The sequence below is a fragment of the Kogia breviceps genome, chromosome 18 (assembly GCF_026419965.1).
Source record: "Kogia breviceps isolate mKogBre1 chromosome 18, mKogBre1 haplotype 1, whole genome shotgun sequence".
Lineage (NCBI taxonomy): Eukaryota > Metazoa > Chordata > Mammalia > Artiodactyla > Physeteridae > Kogia > Kogia breviceps.
Genome location: NC_081327.1, coordinates 58,474,025 through 58,499,596, shown reverse-complemented (window position 1 = coordinate 58,499,596; position 25,572 = coordinate 58,474,025). Strand labels below are relative to the sequence as shown.

The following is a 25,572-nucleotide window of genomic DNA, read 5'->3' as shown; positions in this document are numbered from 1 at the left end:
CCGGTCACGCCGCAGCCCGGGGACCTTTCCAAAGCGCAACCTGACCCACCACCCTCTGCGGACGCTGCCGACGGGCTCCCTGCCTGTGACGCAAAGCCTCTCCACTTGCTGGGCCTCGGCCCAGCTCTCGGGCCTCTTTCAGTCACCTTTCATTTCCTTATCTTAAAACCATCAAAAGTAAGTCAGGGTCATTGACGCTCACAGGAGTGCATGTCAGACGCCCCCAGACCACACCTGCTCTCACAGTTTGCACACGTTACAGGTCTCAGGAGCCTTGTAATTGAAACTGTAATTATATAACCATGTTCCCTAGCCCTTAAGTTCATCAAAATGAACAAGTGGCCAAAAATAATTCAGTGTTTAATGGTAAATAAAACAAATGAGAATGCTACGGGTGTGTGTACTATAATAACAGCTCTGTAAACATCAGGTGCCTAAAAAAGATAAGAATGAAAGAAAACGCAGAAAACTTAAAACAGCCTTTATATCAGAAAGACATTTCCTTCCAAATTCCTACTACCCTATAAAACAGTTCACCCACGTGCCTGTACTGTGCTGTTTTACAACACGTGCTGTGCTCGTGCGCGCAGGCGTGGGAGGGGCGTATCCTCGAGTGGGCAGGGCAGCAGGAGCCCGGCTGAGGGGAGGTGCGCGCGGAGGCGCGGGCAGCGGTCGGAAAGAGGCTCCTAGGAGAAGCGCGGAGCAGCAAAGCCATCCCACCCCAACCCAGCGCTGGTCCGCGGCTCAGGCCAGCCCGCTCACCTGTTCCTTGCTCATGTCCTCTGGAGCGAGACCACCAACAATCGGGGTACCCTTGGCTTTCCCTTTCTTCCCTTTCTTTTTGGGCGCCTTTGGTTGAAGAACAGATGGGTGGGTTAGAGTTCACCTTCTGGCTGGCCGATTCCCTCCTGGGGCCGCTTGGGAGAGGGATTCCTGCTCTGGAACGTCCATCGGACTGCCCACTGTCTCCGGTTCCTACCCACACCATATCACTCTGCCCTAACGTTTCCCACCGATGGCCACGGGCACATTCTGTTGATGCCTTTGGAGCAGCAAGGAGAAATCTGCCTTCTCAGAAGAGAATATTGTTCTCCCTCAGAAAGGAAGGGAGGGAAACTTGCTCCTTAGTATATAGCAGAGGCCTCCTTGGTGTGGATGCAAAATCTACTCGGCCTCAAAAAGGAAGATTCCCCAGTACCGCACTGTCACATGTTACCACGCTGGCTATAAGGCCTGGCAGGCACCATAAAGAAACCTGCAATAAACCGTTCAGCGAGCGTAGGGAGAAGTGCCTCACAGCAGCAGTCAGAGCTGGCAAGATGAGGGCTCCTGCCTTCAAAACACAAACCGCCAGAGAACCCCGGTGGGGGGAGTGGGGGCCGCCTGGGCCGCTCACCGCGGACCTGTCAGTGCGGCGAGGCTACTTTAGCAACTTCAGCAACGCGCCAGAGGAGCCCTTCCACCCTCACCCCCTTCCCGAGGGCCGCTCAGCAGACGGCGAATTTCCTTAGCCTTCGGCCTTTACTGCTCCCAAGTTTCTGTGGCCCCTGCTTGTGTGTACGCGCACCTACGTGACTCGGTAACATTTTTACTACAAAAAAAGTTTCTGTGGAAATCTTACAAAACGTAAAGAAAAAAAGGAAAATCACCCTATAGTCCCACAAGCTAGTAAAAGTAGATGTATTTTGGTGGTCTTTTTCCAGCTGACTTTCAAAAGACCCATCCACGGAAATCTCCCCTCCTAATACAATGCCCTCTTTGCACTCCCTCTCCTCCAATAAGTCCACCGCAGGAGAAGAGCCTGAAGGTTTGTCGTCACCGGCCGCCTCCTGGTAGAGCCCCTGGGGCTGCCTCCCACAGCTGATGGCCACACCTGCCTGGAAACTGACTTACCGACAACCCCTACACCATGGCCGGGGGGGGGGGGGGGGGGGCGCAGCTCTGAGCCCTACCACAGAGGGGCCGGGATGGAGAGCCGAGGAGGCAGCAAGCTCCCGCCTTGCTCTGCTCAGTACCGGCCTCCTCCTCGCGGGCTCTCCAAGGAGGTCCTCTACCCTGAAGCTCTGCTCCGAAGGACTCCACGGGCACTGGACCCGCTGTCAGGACCCTCCGGTGTAGAGGGTCCTCTGACCACCCTGGTATGCCCCGGGCTCTCGACCCCAGAGACTGGAGGACCTGTGTGTCCCAAGCCCCTGCCAAGTGAGACCCTAGGTCCCAAGGATCTCATCAATGAGCCTTCCATTCCGGAAAGCCCCTCGACCCAAGTTCTCTGTTCTGGACGCCGTGCACACCGGGCCCTGGGTCTGGAGGGCGGGGGAGGCGGGTGCTCTCTGACCACCCACCCCTGTGAGCACAGGATCCTGGAGAGCCCAGGTCTCTCAGCTCCAGGTGTGTGCGGGGTCCGGGGTCCGGGGTCCAGGGTCCGGGGTCCAGGGTCCGCAGCACCCTGGGCCCTCCCCGCGAGGGCTCCACGAGAGCGCCAAGCCCTCAGTTCCGGGATCCCAGAGCTCCAGGCCTCCCGTCCCGGGGTCTCCCTGCGCGCAAGGCCGGCCCCCGAGCCCCAGGCACCCGGCGCGGACCCTACCAGACCCCCAGCCCTCCTCACCATGGCTCCGGAGTCCCGCAGGCCACGACCCGCAGACCAACGCGCTAGCCCAGCCCAGGCTGCGCGGTCTCCAGGCAACCGCTGCTAGGTTCCGCGCGAAGTCTCGAGGACCCTCGCGAGAGTCCGCCCGAGGGGTCAGGGCCTGGCAACGGCGGGAGCGCGTCCCTAGCAACGCTCTGGGCTGAGTCACTGGGTTTGGGCCGCAGCTGGGCGTCATCCACAAGCTAGATTTCCACGACGCCCGTGAACGCGTTCGTTGCGGGACGTGTCTTGTTTATTGCGGGTCTTCCCCACTAGAACTTAAGCTCCATGGAGGTGGGAGGAACTGTTTCCACCCACTTCTTACTTACTGTACGTCCCTACGGGTCCTACAGTGCATAACTTCAGTGGGTGAGTGACGGGAGGGGCCGGAAAGAGATGCACCGCGACGTTTTCCAAATTAGATTCAAATTCAGGCTGAGACTCTGCCCCCTGGGCCCACCCCACCCCCACCCCCACCCCACCCATCTTTGAAGATTCCTCCCACCTGAGGCTGGAAGATAGCTGGGTTTCCACAAACCCTCAGAAGAAACAAAAGTAGGGAAGAGAACATGTTCCAGCTGGGTCCAAAGTTTTGAAATCAGCAAGTCTCCCCTTCAGAAAAACTAACTGGTCTGTCTGAAGAGGACTTGTCCTTGTGATGAGGAAAAACTAGAAACCTTTGCCAGAGGTTTCCAGACACGCACTGCAGAAAAAAAAGTCATCAGGTTCCTTTCCTAAGCTCTTGCTCTGAAAACTGCTAACGGCTTTAAAATTTCCAAAGCGAATTTCCAATCCCTCCTACCACCCAATTACCTACATGCAAGGTGCTGTCTTTACACACCATTTCTTGTCTTTTTTCTGCACTCTCAACTTTAGCATCTTCTTAAATAGTGGTTTTGCAGGAGGCCATGTTTTTCCATCAGTTTTGGGATGGAGAAGAATCTTCTCTCTCTGGAGAGCTTCCTTGGGAGCAGGGTGTGAATGATGAAACAAGGCTCAGGTAGGAGACAAAGGTGCCTCCGTAGCTGGCCTTGCTGAGGCTCAGGCACTCACATAGGGGCATGCACGTGAGAGCCACAGCGACGAGCCTGGGGGGCTTCCTGTTTGCCTACCCAAGCCCTGATCGTGGCTGGAAAGGAACAGCCCTTTGGAGGGACTGTATTGCACACAGCCGTGATTTATTTATAGCAGCCCTGAGGCCTTTGTGAGGTCTGGTGGTGTCACTCTGCCTGGGCTGACAAGAGCCTGAGCCTCTGTGTCAGAAACCTCTGGCCTGATAGGGGTCTTCTCCCCTAAGGTGGGGTCCTCCCACAGGGGTTTTGGCAGGTGAGACAGTGCAGCTGGGTAGCACGTGGAGTAATGATAATTATTTAACACTGACTTTGCAGACCCAATACGCTAGGTGCCTCACGCTGACCGGCTTTTTGCTTTAGAAGTCTGGCCGGGAGTCCTGCATTAAATAAATGCATTTACAATAATTCCTTTCAACAAAAAGGGCAAAAATAGGAGGGTTAGCTCAGGATAATGAGACAGGGTATTCACCTGTCACAAATCAACAGCACAGCGTGCTTTATCAGTGCGCGCTGCAGACACGAATAGTTCAGGGAGGCCTTGCCGCCAGCTCTCTGGGCTCCCAGTAAGACCCACAGCGACCTGCGCTTTCCATATTTGAGTTCAGATTTTTAGAAAAGAGCCTTTTCTTCACATGGGTGGCTTGAGATACTTTTATTCAGCATCAAGCTGTGCATCTCGGAAATCCAGATAAATGGCATCTGAGTTTCCTGTAAAATCAAAGACCAAATGTTAATACATACAAACCCACTGACCTCTGTCTAATACCTGGCTCTTCCTAACACCCACGCACCTGGTCATCCAGGTAAACTGCCTCAGACCACAGCAGCAACTCGATGGAGGCCTGGATGTTAGGATAACACAGTGCTTAAGACTAGACTCCCTTTTAGAGATAAACAGTGAAGTATTTCCAAATGAAATGACATAATATATATATAGGATTTGCTTCAAAACAACCCAGCAATGGAGGGAGGCATTGAAAGTAAAGAAAACTCAGGATCAGCCATGAGTCGGTAATCGCTGAATCTGGATGATGGTTCATGTAGGTTAACTGTGCTATTCTCTCTACTTTTGTTTGAAAATGGATTTTTTCCTTTTTTATTTTAGTTTAATTTGATTTTTTAATTGAAGTATAGTTGATTTACATGAAAATGCTTTTAATAAAAAGTTAAAAATAAGCGCTGACCTCTGGAGTCAGATCACCTGCTGTTTACCAGCTAGGATGCCCGTGGCAAGACTCCACCTGTATCCATTTATTCATATGTCAAATGGGGAGAATTAATAAACACCAATACTGTTACAGTCACTATGGCTGTGTGACAGCTTGCCCCCAAATGAAATACGATGACATCTGTTTTGCCCGTGAATCTGCAACTTGGCTGGGACTCGGTGGGGACAGCCCACCTTGGTTCCACCTATTACCCCCTGGGGATGGCTCAAAGGCAGGCTCTCATGCCTGGCTACTGGCTGAGACCTTTTGTCTGGTTCATTGGCTACTGTGGGCCAGAAAACACTCAAGTGGCCCCTCACATGGCCTGGGCTTTCTCACACAGAGTGGCCGGGTTCCAGGGGAGCCTTCGGAAAGAGGTGAATCCTACTTAAGACCCAGCCTTGGAAGTCACATGGCATCAACCTGCCACACTCCATTGGCCAGAGCAGCCACAGGCTTGCCCAGGTTCAAGCAGAAGGGGCACAGACAGGGAATGTCCTGACGGGAGCAGAAGGTTCTGGAAGACACGGGGAATCAGAAATACTGCTCTGACCATTTTGAGACAATACAAACTCCCACCCCAGCTGAGTCTGAGCAGCCAGTGCCCACCTACTGTCCTGACCTCCTTACGTCCCCACCAGCCACCCTGTAGCTCAGCTTTGTCCCCAAGGGGCTGGCCTGCCTCTTGGAATGGCACAGAGTGCAAACTGCAGCGGCTTGTCCTCGTGGGTCATGAGATCATTTTAGCAGTTTTTGGTTTTGTTTGTTTTGTAAACTAAAAAAAAAAAAGGGAACTATTGGCCTGCCTCACTGACCGACTGTTTCAAAGGCCATGGGCTCCATGTGACTGGAGCCGGACTAGGTGGTGAGGCCCTTCGTTGGCTGAAGCTGTATAGACAACGTGCCTTTGGGAGGGTGCCTTTCCTGCAGACACCGAGTTCATACTCACCTCCCTCCTCTGCGGATTTTTCCACTCCCAGCTGGGAACAAACTGTCTCCCCGATGCTTTTCTTTGGTTTGTTTTGTCTTTGTGCAGACCATGGGCTTGCATTTGGATCTTCTGGCTTCCAGCGACCGGTTGTGGCATCCTGGTCGGCTGCCTACCCTGTGTTCAGCTTCACCTGGAAAATCAGGACCCCGTCTTCTAAAGATTCCCCGGGAGAATTAATGCACCAAGGGCCTGGCACAAAGCCGCATTCCAAGGCCTCGTGCAGGGTCCAGCGTCTGGAAGTGGGGCTCCATCGAACAACGCGTTTGGTGCTCTCAGCACGCCCAGACCCTGCCTGTCTTCCTTCCGGGGCCCCCTCTCTGCCCGCCTCCTTCTCCTGACCTCCCTTCCCTCCGCCCCTGCCCCCAGCCTAGCCCTTAGACGCTCTCGCCGCCCCCCCCCCCCGCCCCCTCGCCGCGTCTCTCCATAGCATTTACCACAATCTGCAATTCTTGGCTTAAGGGCCCTAGTGTGTTAGGCCCGCCCCTCCATACCCCGCAGAGCGCCGGCACGTAGTTGGCGCCCCACAAATTTGCGGGGGTGAACAAACGGACGGAAGTCGGCGCGGCTGCTGAATGAGGGCGCGCGCAGGGGCCGCAGGGGCCGCAGGGGCCGGGCCAACGTTGCGGGACGCGGCCAGGTCGGGGTGGGTCTGCAGGAGGGGGTAGCCTCCGCGTGGGAGGGGTCCTCGGGGCCAGGGGCCGGCAGGGGGCGCGCGCGGGGCGGGGCGGGGCCGCACCTGTGCTGCGGGGCCAGGGAAGGAGAACGGGGCGGGGGGGACAGGGCCCCGGAGCAGCTGCGCGCCCCGCCCCGCGGGCTCCTCCCCGCCGCCGCGGCCCCCCGGCTGCTGCCCCAATGCGCTGCGCCGGGAGCCGGGGCCGAGTCGCCGCCACAGCTGCAGGGGCGCCCGGGCAGGGTGACGACGCCGCCGCGCGCGCCCCTCCCAGGCCCTGCCGGCCGCATGGAGCCCCCGGAGGGCGCCAGCCCGGGAGGTGAGTGCGGCCCCAGCCCCCGGGAGCCCACGAGCTGCGCCTCTCCCCGCAGCGGCTCGCAGCCCCTTCCCCCTGGGCCCACACATCGGCCACGCCCCGGGGCCGTGAAGACCCACCGGCAGCTCCGAGTCCCCCGGCGCCGGGCCGAAGCGGGGAGAGCGTGGTGCGCCGCGCCCGGGAAGACGAGCGGGGGCATCGCCCGGAACGGCCCCCGCGCTGGGCGGGGGGCGCACGGCCCGCGTCCCCGCCCCCTCGTCCTCCGCGCTCCCGACCCGGGCAGCGGTGCCTGGCGCGCTCCTGAGTGGTTGGCCCAGAGCTTGGTCCTGAGCCCCCTCCCAGCGGAGCCGGTGATCTGGAGGATGGGGCGTGCGAGGGCCAGAGTCGGGATCCAGGTCAGCGAGGCGTGGGGGGGATGCTGCCCTCTTAGCTGCGCGTCTGCTTTGTTCGGCCCAGCCGAGCCTCCCTGGGGGTAGGGGGAGGCCGCGGCCGGGATCCTCGGGGTACCAGGCTGAGATAGGGGCTCGGAGCGGGGGGTGCACCTGGCTCCCCCTGCGGGGGCTCCCACGCCGGCATGGGTTGCTGGCTGCCGGGCGAGGCCCAGGAGCTTACACATCTGGGAGGGCAGGTGTGCACGGAGCGACCCCTCCTCACGGCCCCTGCCGGCTGTCGGGACGGTAGCGGCGTACCAGGGGTCTCTCCTCTTGGAGTCTGGCCCTACCCTGGCCCTGGCCCGGTGGGAGGGAAACCTTTCCTAGGACGGGTTCCTAGGAACCTCCCAGGAACCTTTCAGGAGGGGTTTCCTGTGCCATCGGCCTCGGAACTTGGATGCAAACTGCCGGGCTCCTCCACCCACCCGGCCGGGCCCCAGATGCACCCGGGGTTTCCTGGAGGTCCCATCCCAGGGAGCCGCTCCCTGACCACATAGGGGTCCGCTGGGGGTCCCCTAGCCACACCAGTGGCCTGCTCTGGAGAGCGAAACGCTGTCCTGAAGCAGTGGGTCCACCTACTGCTCTGTCTGCAGGCCGAGTTGGGCAGGTGCATTCCAGACGGCTGTCTAGGGGCCCATGTCGCGCTCCCTCCGAGTGCCACCACAGACACTCAGGGGCCAGTGGGTGTGGGTTTTCTTTGTTTTGCCGTTTGTGGGAGGGATCCAGCCTTTTCTTCCCGTTGGCAGTACGAGGACCCCGGGGCTTCCGGGTGGCGGCTTTGTGAGGATTTGATGGGGCAGGTTTGGAGAGCAAGGGCTGGGGATGCCGGCAAAGCAGCCAGGCCCCTCTGAGCTCCGTGTCCCCTTCTCTCCGTGGAGAACCCCCCTCGCCTGCAGAGAGAGGGAGGAGAGGGCAGGCCTGAGGGACGGGAGCTTAACGACCCTTCAGTTTCTGAACGTCACTTACTGGGGCCCCAGAGACCTAACTCATTCAGTGCTCAGACATGTTATTTACCAGGAAGCGCCTCTGTGCACCGTGGTGAGGCTGGGCCACGCAGCCACGTCCTGCCCACATGGGGGCATCACGCGTGGGCAGCTGTGACTGTCATTTTCTGAGCTCGCTGACTTTTTGGAACTTACTCTGGAGAGAGGGGCACACACACAGTAGAGAGAACACTATGGTAAAACCCGCCCCCCACCCCTCACCCCGTGCCACCTGCCGGCTGCTCACCCGCCTGCACCCACCTTCCTTTAGTAATAATCTGTAGCCACTCTAGACATATTGTTTCATCCTTAAGTATCTCTGAAATTACCTCTAAAAGATAAGGTTTTTATAATTAAAACAGCATTTTTGCACCTAAACGAATTAACAGTAATTTCTTAATATCAAAGTGCACAGACATGGAGGGGAGAGGACGGGGTGTGCTTCTCGAAGGTGCCTTTGGGAGACCAAGTCTCTAGCCCACCTACCTCCAAGCCTGTCCGGCTGGGAGGGAGAGGCCTGGGCCCTGCCCTGCAGGGGCTGAGCCTAGATGGGACCCACCCGGCATCCTCAAAATGCCCCACGGAGGAGCGCTGACTCCAGGGACAGGGGCTGGGGAACTGGGGGACGATGCCCGTCCCTGCCTCCCTGCAGCCATGCTGGGTTCCATGCTATTCATTCATTTACTTCATTATTTCACTCGTTCGTGTTGGGTGTGTGCAGAGCACCTCCTCCATGCTTGGGGCCAACCCTGGGCACACAGCAGGGAACTTGAGATTTGGGCCAAGTTCTTGGCACGAATGTGCTGGAAAATAGGTCAGCAGCGTAGCACAGGGTAACACTATCATATGCGTTCCTACCAGGCCCTGGGTCCCCAGTTCCAGCCTCCCCACGCGGGCGCTGCCTCCACAGGGCAGGGCAGCAGGCCCCCTGCAGGGGCCACGGGCTTCACTCCCCCACTGGGGGCTCCGGAGTCCACTGCTGACCCTGGGGCATCAGAAACACCGCTCACCTTTGCCCTGGCCTGGGCAACCCCGGGGTCTGCTGAACCCACCCAGCCTACGGCTGGGCCGGGCTGCCAAGGACCCCTGCCCTGGTGCCTGCCTGTGTGAGCGGGCATTCCTCTGCTTCACACCCCAGGAAGAGCGGGGGGTCTCACTCGTGAAGAACTTCTCCCTTCTTCCTACAAGGGCTTATCAAGAGGGTATCAGACAGACCCAGGTGATTCCTAGCACAGACGCTTAGTGACTCTGGGGTGGGGTCTTGGGCTCATTCGTCCAACCAGCGCTTTCGGTGCACCTGCTGTGCACGAGGACCGAGCAAAGGCCCTGCTTCCTTCACATCCTTCCAGCCAAAAGATCAGTGTCCTTGATGCCAGAAGTTGCATCTTCTGCTTTTTCTTCCTCCCCCGCACAGCTTTGACACAGGCCAGGGCACCAGGATTTACAAACTAAAGACCAGACCACTGCCGAAGGGAGATGAAAAGAAAAAAAAAAATAGGCAGAAGGGGACTTTAAAAGTTCACCGTCACCATATTCCGTTGGCTCTGTGACACCATCCACTAGATGGTTTGCTGTTTCAGGGATGCTGAAATTTGATAAAACGTGCTTCTTACAATGAGTACGAAAGGCCACTGTGCCTGCAGGGGCTGCAGGTCTGTCCTGGGCTGTCTGGGACCCCTGGATCCTCGGATCTATAATGAGGCCATCTGCATACCCAGCCCCCTGACCCAAGTCCAGACGGGGAAGGAGATCCAGCTTGCTTGCCCTCCCCCCGTCTCAGCACCTGTGGACCGCCTCCTTCCCACCTGGACGGCCGCGCCCCATCCCATAAACACGCAGGTAGAGGCTGTCCCACTGAGCTCGGACCCCTCCCCGCTCACTCAGCAGCCAGAGGTGTCTCCCCACCGGTGTCCCCTACCCTCACCCACCCTGGCCATTCCTCAGAAGCAGCCACGCTCCCCTCAGGGCCTCTGATGGTGCTGTCTCCCCAGCTGTCACCCAGCTCCCACCCTCCTTCGGACCTGTCCCGAAAGCGGGACCACAGCCCCCAGGGCTCCCCAGCCCTGCCCCACCTCAAGAGGGCAGGAATCACCTATTCTGTTCACCCGAGTCCTGCTAAGGAATCTGCCGGATGCACAGGTGAATAGCGCTTTCTTTGCTAGATGAGGTGAGAGAGGGCCTTTATGAGCAGAGACCCCCGCCTCTGCCCCATCTTTTACGCTAAGTCCCTTCCACCTGGTCAGGGCCTAGCTTCCCCGTGGGCGCAGGGTCAGGGTCTCCTGTTTCTCTGCTGGCCGGCAGGCGGTGGCTGAGAGCTCCCGCGCAACAAGCTGACCCCCTCGGTGTTACTGGACGAGACTCACTGCCCCTTCCTCGTAGCGGGGTTGTGACATTAGCTGAAAAACATGTTGCCGGAACTCTGCCTGGCACAGAAAACCGTGAGCCTCTGTCATCCTTCTTGTTATTAACCCAGAGCCACCCGCCCCACTGGGAGGCTCCAGAGAAATGGCAGCACCTAGCCGGAGCCCCCAGCCAGCCGGTCACCCACCACGATGGGACACGGGTGGAAGCAGAGCAGGACACGGCAGGCACGCGTGCGCCCTTGGGGAGGGGGACCCGGGCCGCTGTGCCACCCCCCCCCCCGAGGAAGCAGAACACTCATGCAGAGCAAAGGTCCCCAAGGGCTTCCTGGGCCTTCGACCCTCAGCAGGGGTTCTGAGGCTCGGGAGAGGTTCCCCAATCACCCCAGCTCCCGTGCCCTCTGGTCGGGAAGGTGTCCTCGCTGGGCTGGGCGGGCCGGGACACCAGGGGCTGTAACCCTACCCTCCAAGGATGCTCAGACACCACGTTCCAAATGCGGCAGCGAGGCGGAAACCAGATCCCCAGCCCCAGTCCAGTGGACCGGCCCTGGGCCCTGAGTGATGACACAGCACAGGGCAGAGCCGGGCAGAGCCGGGCAGAGCCAGGCAGGCCCCGCCAGTCAGCAGGCCCACCTGCCCTCAGCCATGCTTCCCAGGATCCTAGAAGCCAGGGGCGACCCAGCCAGCTCTGCAGCTCCCACCCAGCCGGGGACCCTCCAGAGCCACGCGGCCCGCCAGGCTGCTGGCCACACAGGCCCACCCCTCACTGGCAGCTGTCGGCACTGGGCCCCCCTGCTGGGCCCCCCTCGGCAGCTGCTCCTGTGGCTTCGCCCACCCCCAGCTCTCGGCGCTGGACCCCTGGGATGGGCGGCCACAGTGCTGAGGGAGCGGGAGGGCATCACTCTCTCCTGAGCACCTGTCAGCTGGGGGTCCCCCAAATGACGGCAGCTGGGGTCTCTGTCGGGGGGGGGCTCAGGAGACAGCAGCAGTGGGGACGCCAGGGAGCCAAGGGGTCCTGTTGCCTCGGGGCACGTGCCTGCCAGATGACCGCGACCCCTGGCCGTGTGGGGCAGCGGGCCCGGGAGCACTCCGGAGGAGCTGGTAGGAGGTGTGGACGGAGCAGTGTCTGCCCTGGTGACAGCAAGCGTTCCGTGGGGTGGAGGGCCGCCGCTGAGGGGCACAGTCTCCACCAAGCAGGTCCCCGAGGGGCCTCGCCTCTCACCCGACAAAAAATTACATGAAATGAGCCATTACATAAAAACAAGCATTGCACGGAAAAAACCCTGGAGTAACATTCCCAGTCCGGAGGCGTGGTCGGTGGGGAGGGGTTGCTGCATCCACCGTCCGGGAATCGTTGTATGTGAGAACGTGTTATGTGGATTCAAACACAACACGGGACAGACAGGTGAGCCGGGGCCATTCTAGATTAAAGTGCGCCAAAGGGCAAGGAAACGCACAACCGCCCACCCGACCGTAGGGTGGACCAGAAAGTAGAGACAGGATCGTATTGGTGTCCTGGGGGCTCCAACAGGACCGGCAAGTGTCCCCGCGAGACCTGTGGTCATTCCTGCTCAAGTAATCAGGGCAAAGGGTCTGGAAGTCAGGGTTACGGGGAAGGGTAGCATCCTCGGAGAAGCCCTCTGCCCCTTGTCTGGCTTCCTGACCCAGGGTCACCCCTGGCCACTGCAGTCACTGCCCAGAGCCTCAGGGGAGGGGTCGATGGGCCAGGTGCTCAAGCCCTCTCAGCCTGCGTCCTGGGGTGGCGGTGGGAGGCCGCAGTCCCCTCGGGTAACGCCTTCTCTGCTGCAGGGGTAGTTAAGGAGGCCGAGGTGCCAAGGGCTGCCCTGGGCACCCCCATTCCTGGGACGGGGACCAGCAGCCACTCACCTGTGGCCGAGGAGGAGGTGGGCGTCCCAGTACCGGCACCGGGTCTCCTGCAGGTCACGGAGAGGCGGCGTAAGTACAGCCCACCTGTCCCCGCGTGCTCCCTGGGACCAGGGGCGGGTCCCTGGGCCTCGGGTGCGCCCCGGGGAGCAGGCGCCGGGGATGGGTCAGCCCCACCTCGTTCCCACTGCACTGGCCTTCACCTGGCCCCGCTGACACGCCCCTCTGCCCCCAGAGCCCCTGAGCAGCGTCTCCTCCCTGGAGGTGCACTTCGACCTCCTGGACCTCACCGAGCTGACTGACATGTCCGACCAGGAGCTGGCCGAGGTCTTTGCCGACTCAGATGACGAGAACCAGGCCAGCGACTCGCCCGCAGGTGGGGCTGCTGCTGGGCTCTGGAGGGGGTTGCGGGAGGTCCTGGGGCCTCAGGCCACCCAGCACCGTTCCCTGGAGACCCATTTTGGAAAATGATTTCCTTTCTGACGCGTGTTTAAGTGTTCGTCGACACGGCACCATTTCACTCACCATTTCTGCACTTCACACACCTATCTGCCGGCTCTAAGGGATCTTTCTACCCCTCCTTAATTTCACTTTTCAAATGCCAAAGTAAGGCAACAGCCACAGTCCCACTGAAAGCAGAATTCACTACTCGGGTTTAATCCCAAGCAGGCAGAGCACAAACGGGGGGTGGTGTTCACCAGTCCTGGCCCCTCCTCGGCTCAGTTCCCGGGAAGCGCCGGAGCCAGCAGGCTGCAGAAATGGCACGGGAGCCCCTGGGGGTATGGGGGCCCAGGGACCTTCCCCCCTCCCGGCTCACTGCCCATGCAGGCAGCGGGAAAGGGGGTGGCACCTGCTCCGGGCCAGGCGCACCCCCAGGGCGGGCGCCTCAGCTGCACGGGGACTGGCCGGGCTGCACCCAGACCCACATGTACACATTGCTGGTGCCCAGGGGACCCCAGCGTGTGGCCCGACCCCGTGCTGGAGGCACACACGGGCCCAGCCCAGGAGCTGAAAGAGTGACCTGGGACCCCAAGCCATACTCACCCCAGCCCGTGTTCCCACCAGGCCTGCACCCGCTGCCCAGGGCCAGCTGTCTGCGCTCCCCCTCCTGGACACGCACCAGGGCCGAGCCGGACGGGGAGAAGCAGCCCTTCGGCGCCCCTGAGCGGCAGCCTGCCGTTGTGGACACGTTTCTCACCGTGGAGAGGCCCAAGGAGGACTAGGCCGGCTGGCCCGGGGCCGAGGCGGGGCAGGTCCGGGCAGCCGTGGCCCTGTGGACGCTGCCCGCCCCACGTGGCGCCTCCGCATAAGCACAGCCCAGTGGCCTTACGTCCAGCTCTTCCTGGTCCCTGGATCAGGGACCAGGCCCACGGATGAGACGAGACTTCTGTCTGTAGGAATGGTGTTCTCATCTGTCACCAGACTCCTGGGCAGGGGTGCGGTGAGCAGGGATCTGCCCGTGAGAGGCGCTCTGCGACCCCCCGGGGGTCTCGGGTTCCGGTCTTGAACAGCAATGCCGAGCTCCAGCCCTCGGGACACCCCGCTGCCCCAACCGCCGTGACTCCAACCCCGCGCCCCTCCTGCCGCCCAGGAAGCGTCAGCACCAGAGCCCCCAGAGCCTACCACCCTGCTGGTCGCGGCCCCTGCCTGAGAGCCAGACCCGCCTCCCGAGCTGGGAACACCACATATGTCACGACTGCCTCAGACCGCCGGGCCGGGCAGGGCGGGGGCAGGCGAGGGTCGCCCTCCCCCGGTCCTCGCCGTGCCAGTCCCCGCGGCCCTCCAGACACAGGCACGCACACGCGTGCAGCAGCCCGAGGGGTGGGGGGACGTGAGGGGACCTGGGCACGGCGCCCGGCCCCCAATTCGGGGGCGCCAGGCTCGGCTGCTCCGGACGCTGCTTACGTACTAAGGGACGGAAGCGGCTTCCAGTCAGACAGCGAGTCCAAGGACAGTTTTAAAATAAACGTGTAAGCTTGCTTTTAGTCCCCAAGGCCACCTGCCCTGACCCCTTCTCCACTGACCGAAACATTTCTGGGGAAGGAAAACAGACCTGGGCACGTGCTGGGCCCACTGGGCGTGGCTACAGCGCGTCCCGCCAGGAAAGGGGTCACCTCATGCACCAGGAGGGGCACGTGAGGGGCAGCAACACGGTGTCGTCTTCCAGACACGACCAGGAATTTCACTTAAGAGGGGTCCTGTGAGGGCAGCCGCGCCCCCCGCCCCCCAGGCCTTCCCCCGCCGAGTTCCCGTCCTTCTTGCTACAGCTTCTGCAGATCTCATTTCCAAACAGCAGCATTAAAACGGCGCCCTGTCCTAAGTCTCGCAGGCCAGTCTCTTCCTTTCCAGCTGACGCGGCAGCTCAGGCGTGCGGGCCGGGGGTGGCTGCTCTAGGGGCCTCCGGGAGCTCCGTGCTCTGGTCCTCCCCCAGGTAAAGCCAGTGGGGGTTCCACTGTGACACAGCCTGGGCTCCTATGTGGGTCGCGTGCCCTGGCTCTCAAGGCGTTCAAGAAGCGAAGACCCTGCCCGTACCAACCCGGCTGGAAGAGGCAGACGGACTCCCGAGGGGCTCTTCCCAGCCTGGGGCAGGGTCCGCCTCTGAGCAGAGGACCAAGGATGAAGCCCGAACCCTGACCGTTCTAACCACCGTGAGATGCAGGCCGCGTGCCCTGTGCCGGGCAGCTCCTCCTGCGGGCCTGAGCCTCCCTAACCCGAGATCCTTGGCCAGGCCTCGGCCCAGGTGGTGCGATGGCCCAGACGGGGTGCGATGTGAAGGGGGGGCTGAGGAGACTGGAGGGGGTGCGGGCACGGGGGCACGCAGGCAGGGGCGCTGTCACCAGGGGAGTGCCCTGGACCCGGGGAGGGGCTGCACCGTCTCCCAAGGAACAGACCCCCAGGCTCGGGACAACGTGGGTCCTTCCTGGGGTCAAGGAGAGCACCCCACCTCCATCAGAAGGAGCCCCAGGACAGGCCCCTGGAGGACGCCAAGCAGCTCAACACGCGGAGGGTGAGTGTTCAAGGCTGCGTCACAGGGCGAGCCCCGGAGGCCTCAGAAATCCAGCAACACACATTTTACAAACAACAAAGTTGCAAGTGTTTGTCCCAAGTCGGAAACTCTATTTTTGAGGCAAACATACCAAACGATTTGGAAAATTTCATCCCCGAGGCCCAGTGTGTGGCCACGGCCAGGAGAGCAGCGGCGGGCACGTGGGGTGGTGCCCCTGCTCCCGCAGTCAGTCCGCGTCGCCCACCCCAAGGCAGCAGCTGCTGCTACTGTCCTGGCCGTGTTCTGGGGACCTGCGGGGCCATTTCCACTATACCCGACTTCCCGGGGGCTGGGCCCTGGCCTCGCTCCAGGACCAACTGGGGAAGGGAAGGCTCAGCCCTAGAGCTTAGCTATGACCCCTGGTGGCTGTCCTACCACGTGGAGCAACCCAGAGCGCCCTCTCCTGGACCCTAACAACACGGGCCACGAGGAACGCAGCTTCCCGGAGACGCGCGGCTGGAAAGGCCCCTACCCTGAGAACGGGGGTGGCTCCGCTGGGGTACCGCTCAGGCTTAGACCGCCCCCCAGACACCCCGCCTGTGGAAGTGGCGAGGCCCCCCCCTCCTTAAGGACTAGCTGGTCTTCCACCACCCTAACAGCTACTCGCTTGACGCCTGGCCAGTATTCCCCTCTCCTCAATTCTGAACCTCACCAAACCTCGAGGATTTCTGAACTGGGCCAAAAGCCCCCTGTCCGTCCCTCCCTGGGGCAGGTGAGGTGACCAGCACCAATGTCCCCCCGCTGGGCGGCTGTCCCCGGCAGATGAGCCCACCACCCACCTCGCGGGAGGCCCAAAGGGGTCCCACACGCAGGCCGCCAGGTGCGTTTCGGCCACTGCCCTCCCCTCTGACTCGGGAACAGGCTCCCAGCCCCCGCCTCGGTGGAAGGGCACGTTCTGGGAGCTGGAACCCCCCTGGGCTCAGAGGACCCTGGCCTGAAAACACCCATTTGTGATTACCACGTGTTTTAGTTTGCTCTCCGGAGATTCCGGAGGCCGTTCTCCAGGCAGGGGCGCTAGGCTGGGCTCTCCTGCATGCCGCCCTCCTCCGGCCGCCGGCGCCAGCCCTTCAGCCCCTGGGGAAAGGACGTGCCATCCTCCAGGCCCCCCGTGCCCTCCACGAGCTCCTCGTAGGTGGTCTTCTCCGCGAAGGATCGGGGCCCAAGCAGCTCCACCATGTCGGCCCGCTCCAGCACCTCCTTCTCCAGCAGCCGCCCGCCCACCTGCACACCAGGCCACGTCAGGCCGTCTGCTCCGCGCCCTGCAGAGCCCCCGCCCCGCCCCTGGGGACGGGCCGACCCCACTCACCTCGTCCACCTCTCCCGGCAGCACGTCAGCAGGTCCAAGGTGAGCGCGTGCCTAGAGCTGACCAGCCGCCAAGCCTCCTGGTCGATGAGCTGGGCCACGGCCTCGCTGCACGGCTTCTCCACCAGTGCCTCGCCAGGCCGGGGGAGGGCGAATGACACCTGGCCCAGCCTCTCGCTCATCCCGAACTGCACAATCTGGGGCAGGCGAGTGGCGGGCGTGAGCCTGGCAGACGGTGCCCTGAGCCCCCTTCCCAGCCCCCGCGGCCACCGCCCTACCTGGGCGTGGGCATTCTGGGTGGCCTTCCTCAGGTTGTCCTGGGCCCCCGTGGTGATCTGCCCAAAGAACAGCTGCTCGGCCACGCGGCCACCCAGCACCGCGCACATGCAGTCGAAGAGCTGCTTCCGTGTGTACAGGTACTGCTCCCTGGGCGGGCACTGGGTGTAGCCGAGCCCCTTGCCCCGGGGGATGATGGACGCCTGCCAGAGACGGCAGGCGCGCCCTGACACCCCCAGGGTCCCCGGGCATCCCGGAGGAGGAGAGGAAACCCTGGGCCCCAGCGCTGACAGGTCACCCCGAGGACGAACACAGAAACCCCCTCTGTCCCGCCATCCCAGGAAGCTGTGGAGGAGCCGTGCCGTCAGGGGAAAGTTTAGAGTGAGGTGAGTTTAACATGGAACCTCCAGGTGTCAGGTGGCCAGCACCCAGACCCCTCCGGGAACCAGCACCCCCCTCTCTGCCCACCCACCCCTCAAGGAATCTTCTAACAAATTCTAGACCATTACATCCTCAAAGAGCGAAGAGGGCCGCTACCTGGAAGGCACCGTGCCCACACAGCGCCCCCGGGAGGGGAGTGGGCCCTGAACCACACCGCCGACGCGCGGGGGGCTGGGCGCCCAGGAACCAGCCCACCACCGCGCGGCCAGCCTCACGGTAGGCCGCCGTCATCTTCTCGCTGGGCTGCAGAACCTGCGTCTTCTTCTCGAGACCTGCAAGTCAAGTTCATGGCAAGAGGCAGAGGACAAACGGACGGCTGAGAGGGGGGCGCCAAGGCCCCATTCTGCACTGCGGGCGTGCTGGGGGCTGGTCAGGGCCTCCGTCCGCCCAGGACAGACCCGCAGCCTGCACACCCCGCTCAGGCCTGCTGGGCGCCTGTCCCTCCGCACCAGACGCGCCGCTGCCCTGTGCTCTGCCGAAGCCCCGCCCCACCGCGCAAGCGGCAGGTGCCTTCGGGGGCCCGCTTGCAGCCAAGGGGGTTAGCCACTCTCCGTGGCTTGACTGGCAGTGAGGCCAGACGCAGGGAGCCCAGGAGCATTCTCTACGCCGCCTACACCCAGTCGCAGGCAGGGAACGGGGCACAGAGAAGGCACCACGATTCGCGTGACCTCAGCTTCAGGGCTGGTCAGCTCAGCAGCGCCAGCAGGACGGCGTCGAGCAGCTGTGGCGACTGCCTTGGGTTACTGACGCCTGTCTGTGCACACGCCACACTTCAAGAGAACAGGAAGCAAAGGCAAAGCAGCCCCGCCAACCTGCGGTCTGGAGACGGGCTGGTTCTCACAGCTGTGGGGCGGGATCATGAAGGACAGCTGCCGGCCACACGGACCCCTCCCTGACCTCCGTCCCCGGGAGGGCACTCGGGAGACCTCTACCCCACGCTGAAGCAAGCACGCAAAACACCTGCCTCTCAGCCACCGGCAGCACCCGAACCTGGGTCTGACGCAGCGCCCTGGAGCTTACATCTCTTTGAAATTCTAATGTTGCTCTAGTAAGAGCACGAAAGCCGCTGGCAGATCCCAAGTCCCAGATTTTGGTCTGGAAAACTGTCCACGGCTGCAGCTCACTGCAGTGACGCCGGGGCCCCGGGGTGGGCCTGCTGGGGGCCAGACCTGGACGCCGCCCCTCAGCGCTGCCCGGCGCGGCTCCAATGACCCTCTCAACCACCTGCTCCAAGCGCTTCTCCCGGACAAAAGCACTCAGGTGGCGGGCGGCGATCAGGGCCGCTTTGTTGCAAACATTAGAAATATCAGCACCTGACCCGGAAAAGGAGAAACAGTCCCATCAGTGCCCCAGGGCGGATTGTTAGAGGAAAATCCCCAGCAGAGGGACCAGAGCTAAACTAGGCCAAGGACTTGAAGGAAATGGGAACTGCTCTGTCAGTCACCGTTGCTTTCAGCCAGTATTTTGGTTGAACAATTTACTGAGGTATGATTTATTTACCATAAAACCTACCGGTTTTTCTTAAATTTTATTTATTTATTTTTGGCTGTGTTGGGTCTTCGTTTCTGTGCGAGGGCTTCCTCTAGTTGCGGCAAGCGGGGGCCACTCTTCATCGCGGTGCGCGGGCTTCTCAGTGTCGCGGCCTCTCTTGTTGCGGAGCACAGGCTCCAGACGCGCAGGCTCAGTAGTTGTGGCTCATGAGCCCAGCCGCTCCGCGGCATGTGGGATCCTCCCAGACCGGGGCACGAACCTGTGTCCCCTGCATCGGCAGGCGGACTCTCAACCACTGCGCCACCAGGGAAGTCCTTGGTCAGTTGTTTTTGTCAAGGATGTGAAGACCATTTGATGGGGAAAGAACAGTTTGTTCAATCAAATGCGCTGGGACAACGGTGTCCACAAGCAAAAGGATGAAACTAGACCTTAGACCACATGCAGCGGTCAAGTCAAAATGGATAAGAGACCTAAACTGTGGAGCTAGAACTATAAAGGTCTTAAAAGAAAATCTTCATGACCTTGGATTTGGCAATGGTTTCTTAAAAGCACAAGCAACAAGTGAAAAAACAAATCAGACTTTTTAAAAATCAAAATCTTTTGTGCGTCAAGGGACATAATTGAGGTGGTGAGAAGACAGCCCACAGAATGGAAGAAACTATTTGGAGATCATGCATGTGGTAGGGGTTTATAATTGAAAATACTTAAAGAACCCAATTTAAAAATGGGGAAAGGATTCGAACATTTTTCCCAAGAAGGTATGCAGGTGGCCAGAAAGCACATAAAAAGGTGCTCAGTGACATTAGGAAAACGCATATCCAAACCACAGTGTGATCACCTCACGCTCACCAGGACGGCCATAAAAGGCAGATGGATGAGTTGCCAGGGGTGCAGGGCGATGGCCGTGCTCGCGGGGTGCTGGTGGGGATGGATGTAAGGTGGCGTGGCCACGGGGGTCCGCCTGGCAGTTCTTCAAGAGTGAAACACAGTGACCGTATGACCCCAGTGTTCCACTCCTCGGTATCTAAGAGAATTGAAACATTTGTTCACACAGAGGCTTTACACAGATGTTCACAGCAGCAGAGTTCATAATAGCCGAGAGGTAGAGGCCACACCAGTGTCCAGCGGTGCGTGACCGGATAGGTGTGTATAGAGTGGGTACAGAGGGCCAGCTGTACTGGCCGTGTTATATCAGGGACTTGAGCGTCTGTGGAGTTTGCTGTCTCCTGTGGAGGCCTCGGGGTGGCTGTGCATGTGATGGAACCTTATTCAGCTGTGAAAAGGAATGAAATACCAATACACGCTACGATAGCGAATGAATGTGAAAACACTGTGTCGAGTGAAAGAAGCACACACAAAAGACCACCTATCGTCGTGTGATTCCATTTATGTGAAACGTCCAGAACAGACAAATCCATAGAGACAGAAAGTAGGTTAGTAGTTGGCTGGACACGTGTACAGGAATCACCCACAGACGTCACATCCGTGATGGAAATGTCTGAAATGAGATCAGGGCAGTGGTCGCACATCTTGATAAATTTACTAAAAGTCTTTGAAATGTACACTTAAAACGGATAAATTTGGGCTTCCCTGGTGGCACAGTGGTTGAGAATCTGCCTGCTAATGCAGGGGACACGGGTTCGTGCCCCGGTCCGGGAAGATCCCACGTGCCGCGGAGCAGCTGGGCCCATGAGCCATGGCCGCTGGGCCTGCGCATCCGGAGCCTGTGCCCCGCAGCGGGGGAGGCCACAGCAGTGAGAGGCCTGCGTACCGCAAAAAAAAAAAAAAAAAAATCCGGAGGCTCCACATTAGTCCCTCAGAAAAGAATTCAATGTGATCACTGCTCCCTGGGATGTACAAAAACAAACCTTAAAATATCGTGTATTTAAGAGTATCTAACCCACGAGAAGGGGTACAATACAGGAGTATCTAAAAGCGAAGATGCTGACCAGCTGTGGCCTTACGTTTCCTCTCCTATAAAACAGAGTTAGAGGGCTTCCCTGGTGGTGCAGTGGTTGAGAGTCCGCCTGCCGATGTAGGGGACGCGGGTTCGTGCCTCGGTCCGGGAGGATCCCACATGCCGCGGAGCGACTGGGCCCGTGAGCCATGGCCGCTGAGCCTGCACGTCCGGAGTGCAGCTCCTACCTAAAGGACGGGTATAAGACTTAAAGGAGACAGTTCCCGTAAAACCCTTAGCACGGAAGCCCTCAAAAAATGTTAGCTATGATTACAGCAGCAGAACTGGACTCGACAAATGCTGTTCGAATAAAAACCACATAACACTTGACAAAACTCTTTCACATCCGTCATCATAACGGAGAGCAACCCTGCGAGACAAGGCAGAAGTCCTATCACCGCTGAGCCCAGGAGAAAACCGCCTCACGTTCGGAGCGAGTGGCCCGAGAAGACACGGTAGGTTCGCAGCGGAGCGAGGCCTGAACGCAATTCGCTACACGCGGCTCTTGGGAGAGCGAACGAGGACGCGCGGGCAGTGGGCAGGGCGCTGGGAGGCAGCGGGAACTTTCGAAGAAAAGGGCGGGGACTTGGAGGACAGACGGAGACCGGTTCGTTCGGGCGAGCGTCTGCCTGCTCAGCCGCGGGGATGGGCTGGAGCCCCGGGGCCAGCCGGCCGGGGGGTGTGAGAGCCGCCGCCGCGACCCCGCTTCTCGGTGCCCCGGTTCCCACACCAAGTCCCCGCGCCGGCCGGCGCACCTGGATGGCGTCACCGCGGCGTCGAGCGCAGCCACCGCCCCTGCCGCCCGGAACCGGCGGGCAACGCCTCCCCGCTCACCTGCTGGGCGGTTCCGAGGGCCCTCACGCCTGCCCCGGCCGTCCTGCCGCTTCGTGGGCCACCGCCGCATTGCCACACCACGGGCGAGCGGCCCTGCCACCGCCCTGCTGCCGGCCGCCGCCACCAGCCACTACAACATCCCCCCTCCCCGGACCTCGCGCCGCTGGGGCGCGCGCACGCCCAGTACAGCGGCGAATAGGTCATAGGGCGCCACACCCCCAGCCGACCTCCGGGTGCCTGACGCATGCGCGGTGAGGCCAAGGCGACGACGCGGGGACCTCTCGTTAGGTGTCTACTCTACGGCCTGACTCGGATCTCAACCTGCGCGGCGCCGTGGCCCGCGGTGACGGACGCGGGCGAGGTGCTGAGGGGACAGCCAGCGCCTTTAGATTTATTTTAAATCCGGCGTCTCCAAGGACAGGTATTTCCGGGGTCCTCCATGGGAAGCGGCTCACAAGAGCGAACGCCGCCCCGCCAGGCCCAGACCGCGGGCTCCTGGTGGCCGCGGCCCCGCGCTGGGAACCGGTTCCGGCGGGAAGCACAGCCCTGGGGCTGCGTGTGCTGTGCAGCCTACTGCCGCTCACGGGGTTGTTTCTGCATCACGGAAACCCACGCGTGCCGTCCGGGGATGTGGACGCTCTGATCAACGCCGGAGGCCCACGCTGGCCGCCCTGGAGCCCAGAATGAACCGGCCTGAGCCTGGGCAGTGTCGTGGGCCGGCCTGTGCTGACCCTTGCACGTCCCCAGGGACGGCAGCCTGCGCCTCCTCGAAGCCCCACTTTCTCTTCCCCAAGTTCTGCAAGGAGGCATAGAATAACCACTGGCTTTCTCGCACCTGGGACTGCTGTTCTTTTAGTACATTCCGGAGGCAAACATGCCTGGGAAAAGGCCCCGAAATGCGACGGCCATCCCGAGTGCCAGAAGGGAACGGAAAGCAATTACCCTCGACGTGAAATTAGAAGTGTTAAGACGGTTTGAAGTGGGTGAAAAGCTCAGCCAGGTCGCAAAGGCCTTAGGCCTTGCTGTCTCTACAGTGGCGACAATCCGAGATAACAAAGAAAAAATCAAAGCGAGTTCACAAATAGCTACTCCGTTGAGAGCCTCCCGGTTGACTCGCCACCGAAGTGCAGTCATGGAGACCATGGAGCGGTTGTTGCGTGTGTGGCTTGAAGACCAGAGCCAGCGAAACGTGCCTCTGAGCGTCACCGTTATTCAGGAGAAGGCTAAGAGTTTGTTTGATGACTTACAGCGTGAACAAGGGGAAAGCTCTCAAGCAGCAAAGTTCAGTGCAAGTAAAGGGTGGTTTGTGAGATTCAAGGAACGCCACTGTTTGCCCCACTTCAAGCTGAGCAGCACAGCTCCTGGTAAGGAGGATGTATATCCAGAAATCCTGAAAAGCATCATCCAAGAAGGTGAGTACACCCCCCAGCAAGTTTTTAATGTAGATGAGACAGGGCTTTATTGGAAAAGAATGCCTGAAAGAACGTTTATTTCAATAGAAGAGAAAGCTGAGCCCGGGTTTAAATCATCCAAAGATCGGTTGATGCTGCTTCTTGGCGGCAATGCAGCTGGGGACTTTAAGTTGAAGCCCTTATTGGTGTACCACTCAGAAAGCCCCAAGGCTCTGGAGGGGTACTCCAAGCCCAATTTGCCTGTGATCTGGCGCTCAAGTAAAAAGGCCTGGGCAACCAGGAGCATCTTTCATGAGTGGTTCACATACTTTTTTTGCCCTGCCATTGAAAAATACTGTGCCCAAAATAATCTCACCAACAAAGCACTGCTCATCTTAGACAACGCACCATGCCACCCAGTCAATTTGAGTGATCTCTCTGATAATGTAAGAGTGGAATATCTTCATGACAATACAGCTGACTCGATCCAGCCCATGGGTCGAGGCGTGGCCTCTACCTTCAAAGCTCATTACCTGAGAAGGACTTTTGAACACATCCTAGAAGCAACAGATGGGGACGATCCAGCTGAGCTCAGGGAGTTTTGGAGAAGGTACAGCATCATGGATGCTGTGGACAACATTGCAGTAGCTTGGGAGGAGCTCAGGCCAGCAACAATGAACAGCGCGTGGAAGAAGATTTGGCCCGAGTGTGTTCAGTTCCACAGTGTTTCCCAAACAGACAACATTGCCCAGCTGCAACAAAATATTGTGACCCTTGCCAAGAGTGTGGCCCTCGGAGAGGTGGGAGAAGCTGATGTGGACCAGCTGCTGCAGTCCCACGAGGAGGGTCTCTCAAATGAGGAGCTAGTGCAGCTGGAGCAGGAACCGGCAGGAGAAGAGAAGGAGGAGGGTGAAGAGGCTGCACCTGCCCTGCGCCAACTAACCACACGGGAGCTGTCAGCAGCCTTCTCACATTTCGAGGCCGGCTTGCAGGTCCTCACCAGTAACAGCCCCGATGATGCATGGAACCTGAAAGTTTCGAGAGCAATCAACGATGCAATAAGCTGCTACAGGGACCTGTACAGTGAGAAGGAGCGGCGCTCAAAGCAGCTCTCCTAGGCGACCTCAGGGTGTGTGACCAGACGCGACAGGGTGACCTCCTGGGTGAGGCCCAACCAAGCCTCTGCTTTCAGGTGTTTAACATCCCTGGAAACCCTGCTTCTGGTATTTTCATTTTGCCACTAAAGAGCATCAGTTTTGGCATTAAAATTTTACTTAAATATGTGCTTTAAGAAGATTGAATGAGAGAAAACCCAGGAAAAGTTATTTAAAACAAACTACGAAGAGACTAGCCCTGGTAGACGTTAAAACACATTATAAAACCTCTGTGATTGAATCAGGGAGGTAGTCAGACCTGTAGAATACAATAGAAAGTCCAGAAATAGATACAGATAGGCTTTTTTTAAAAAAAATAGTGCAGGACAGCTGGTTAAAATTTGGCAAAAGATAGTTAATTCATAACTCAGAGCATACACAAGAATAAACAAACAGATGAGGGATCTAAATGTAAAAACGGAAACCATACAAGTACTACAAAACACATGGATGAATGTCTTTGACATGGCTGTTGGGGAAGATTTTCTAGGACTCAAAATCCAGAGGAGATTTCAGATTAATCAGTTTAACCACATGAAAAGGTAACACAACAGAACTTTTCTATGAGGATAAAACACTACAAATGAGGTCAAAGGCAAATGACACAGTGGAAGAAAATTTCTCACAGATAATGGGCTAATATCCCTGATATGCGAAGGACTGTTAAAGATTGAGAATACCAAATATCCAATAGAAAAGTGGGCAAAAGATAGAATTCATAAGTAAATTAGATCTTGAAACATAAGCTTGACCTCACTCAAGAGAAATGCAAATGAAAGCTACACAGATACCATTTCTCATCATTCAGCTCGGCAATAATCAAAGTGTGACTGCACGTTCTCTTGGTGTGGCTGTGGCATTGCGGGCACCCTCATTTGTTGCTGGTGAGAGTGCAGGTTTGCACATCCCTTACCGAGGGGCATTGAACACTAATAAAAAATATACTTCTTTTGATTTAGCAATCCCACTTTTAGGATTATACCCTAAAGATACACTGATGGGCTTCCCTGGTGGCGCAGTGGTTGAGAGTCTGCCTGCCGATGCAAGGGATACGGGTTCGTGCCCCGGTCCGGGAGGATCCCACATGCCGCGGAGCGGCTGGGCCCGTGAGCCATGGCCGCAGAGCCTGCGCGTCCG

The 25,572-nt window shown here is 59.3% G+C and overlaps 4 protein-coding genes across 23 annotated transcripts in view; 2 read left to right on the top strand and 2 right to left on the bottom strand.

Moving 5' to 3' along the window:
* Positions 1–7,662, bottom strand: part of GAS8 (growth arrest specific 8) — a 28,249-nt gene extending 20,587 nt beyond the window's left edge. For 2 of the 12 annotated variants that reach the window (XM_067019519.1, XM_067019529.1), the window contains exons 1-2: positions 2,606–2,985; positions 763–849 (exon numbers count right to left, since the gene is read on the bottom strand). In XM_067019519.1, the coding sequence (XP_066875620.1) occupies positions 763–849; positions 2,606–2,608 (90 nt within the window). In that variant the 5' untranslated portion in view covers positions 2,609–2,985. Of the gene's footprint in view, positions 1–762; positions 850–2,605; positions 2,987–3,131; positions 3,330–3,443; positions 4,408–5,856; positions 6,218–6,332; positions 6,579–6,634; positions 6,664–7,003 lie in introns of those variants that run through there. The other 10 variants (XM_067019525.1, XM_059045382.2, XM_067019521.1 and 7 more) reach the window with 9 other exon arrangements.
* Positions 6,429–14,862, top strand: DBNDD1 (dysbindin domain containing 1). Of its 3 annotated transcripts, none has more exons than XM_067019543.1 (4): positions 6,429–6,541; positions 12,468–12,614; positions 12,778–12,918; positions 13,608–14,862. In XM_067019543.1, exons 3-4 carry the CDS (start codon positions 12,846–12,848, stop codon positions 13,763–13,765), a joined length of 231 nt encoding a protein of 76 aa, XP_066875644.1. In that variant the 5' UTR covers positions 6,429–6,541; positions 12,468–12,614; positions 12,778–12,845; the 3' UTR covers positions 13,766–14,862. The 3 variants fall into 3 exon arrangements, with proteins under 3 accessions (XP_066875644.1, XP_058901946.1, XP_066875643.1); XM_059045963.2 differs by lacking the exon at positions 6,429–6,541 and adding an exon at positions 6,701–6,887; XM_067019542.1 differs by lacking the exon at positions 6,429–6,541 and adding an exon at positions 7,075–7,279.
* A 776-nt stretch (positions 14,863–15,638) lies between these two features.
* Positions 15,639–22,116, bottom strand: LOC131744407 (mitochondrial inner membrane m-AAA protease component AFG3L1-like). 7 transcript variants are annotated; one of them, XM_067019537.1, is made up of 7 exons: positions 21,891–21,970; positions 21,049–21,244; positions 19,121–20,597; positions 17,705–18,921; positions 17,170–17,226; positions 16,895–17,088; positions 15,639–16,809 (listed from the first exon to the last, which is right to left on the bottom strand). In XM_067019537.1, the coding sequence occupies exons 4-7, from the start codon at positions 17,837–17,839 to the stop codon at positions 16,656–16,658; spliced, it is 540 nt and encodes a 179-aa protein (XP_066875638.1). In that variant the 5' UTR covers positions 17,840–18,921; positions 19,121–20,597; positions 21,049–21,244; positions 21,891–21,970; the 3' UTR covers positions 15,639–16,655. The 7 variants fall into 7 exon arrangements, with proteins under 7 accessions (XP_066875638.1, XP_066875639.1, XP_066875640.1 ...); XM_067019538.1 differs by having other exon boundaries at positions 21,064–21,244; XM_067019539.1 differs by having other exon boundaries at positions 19,121–20,123; positions 21,064–21,244.
* A 648-nt stretch (positions 22,117–22,764) lies between these two features.
* LOC136792988 (tigger transposable element-derived protein 1-like) lies at positions 22,765–24,399 on the top strand. The gene has a single exon (XM_067018379.1). The coding sequence runs from the start codon at positions 22,765–22,767 to the stop codon at positions 24,397–24,399; it is 1,635 nt and encodes a 544-aa protein (XP_066874480.1).
* Positions 24,400–25,572: the final 1,173 nt, after the last annotated feature.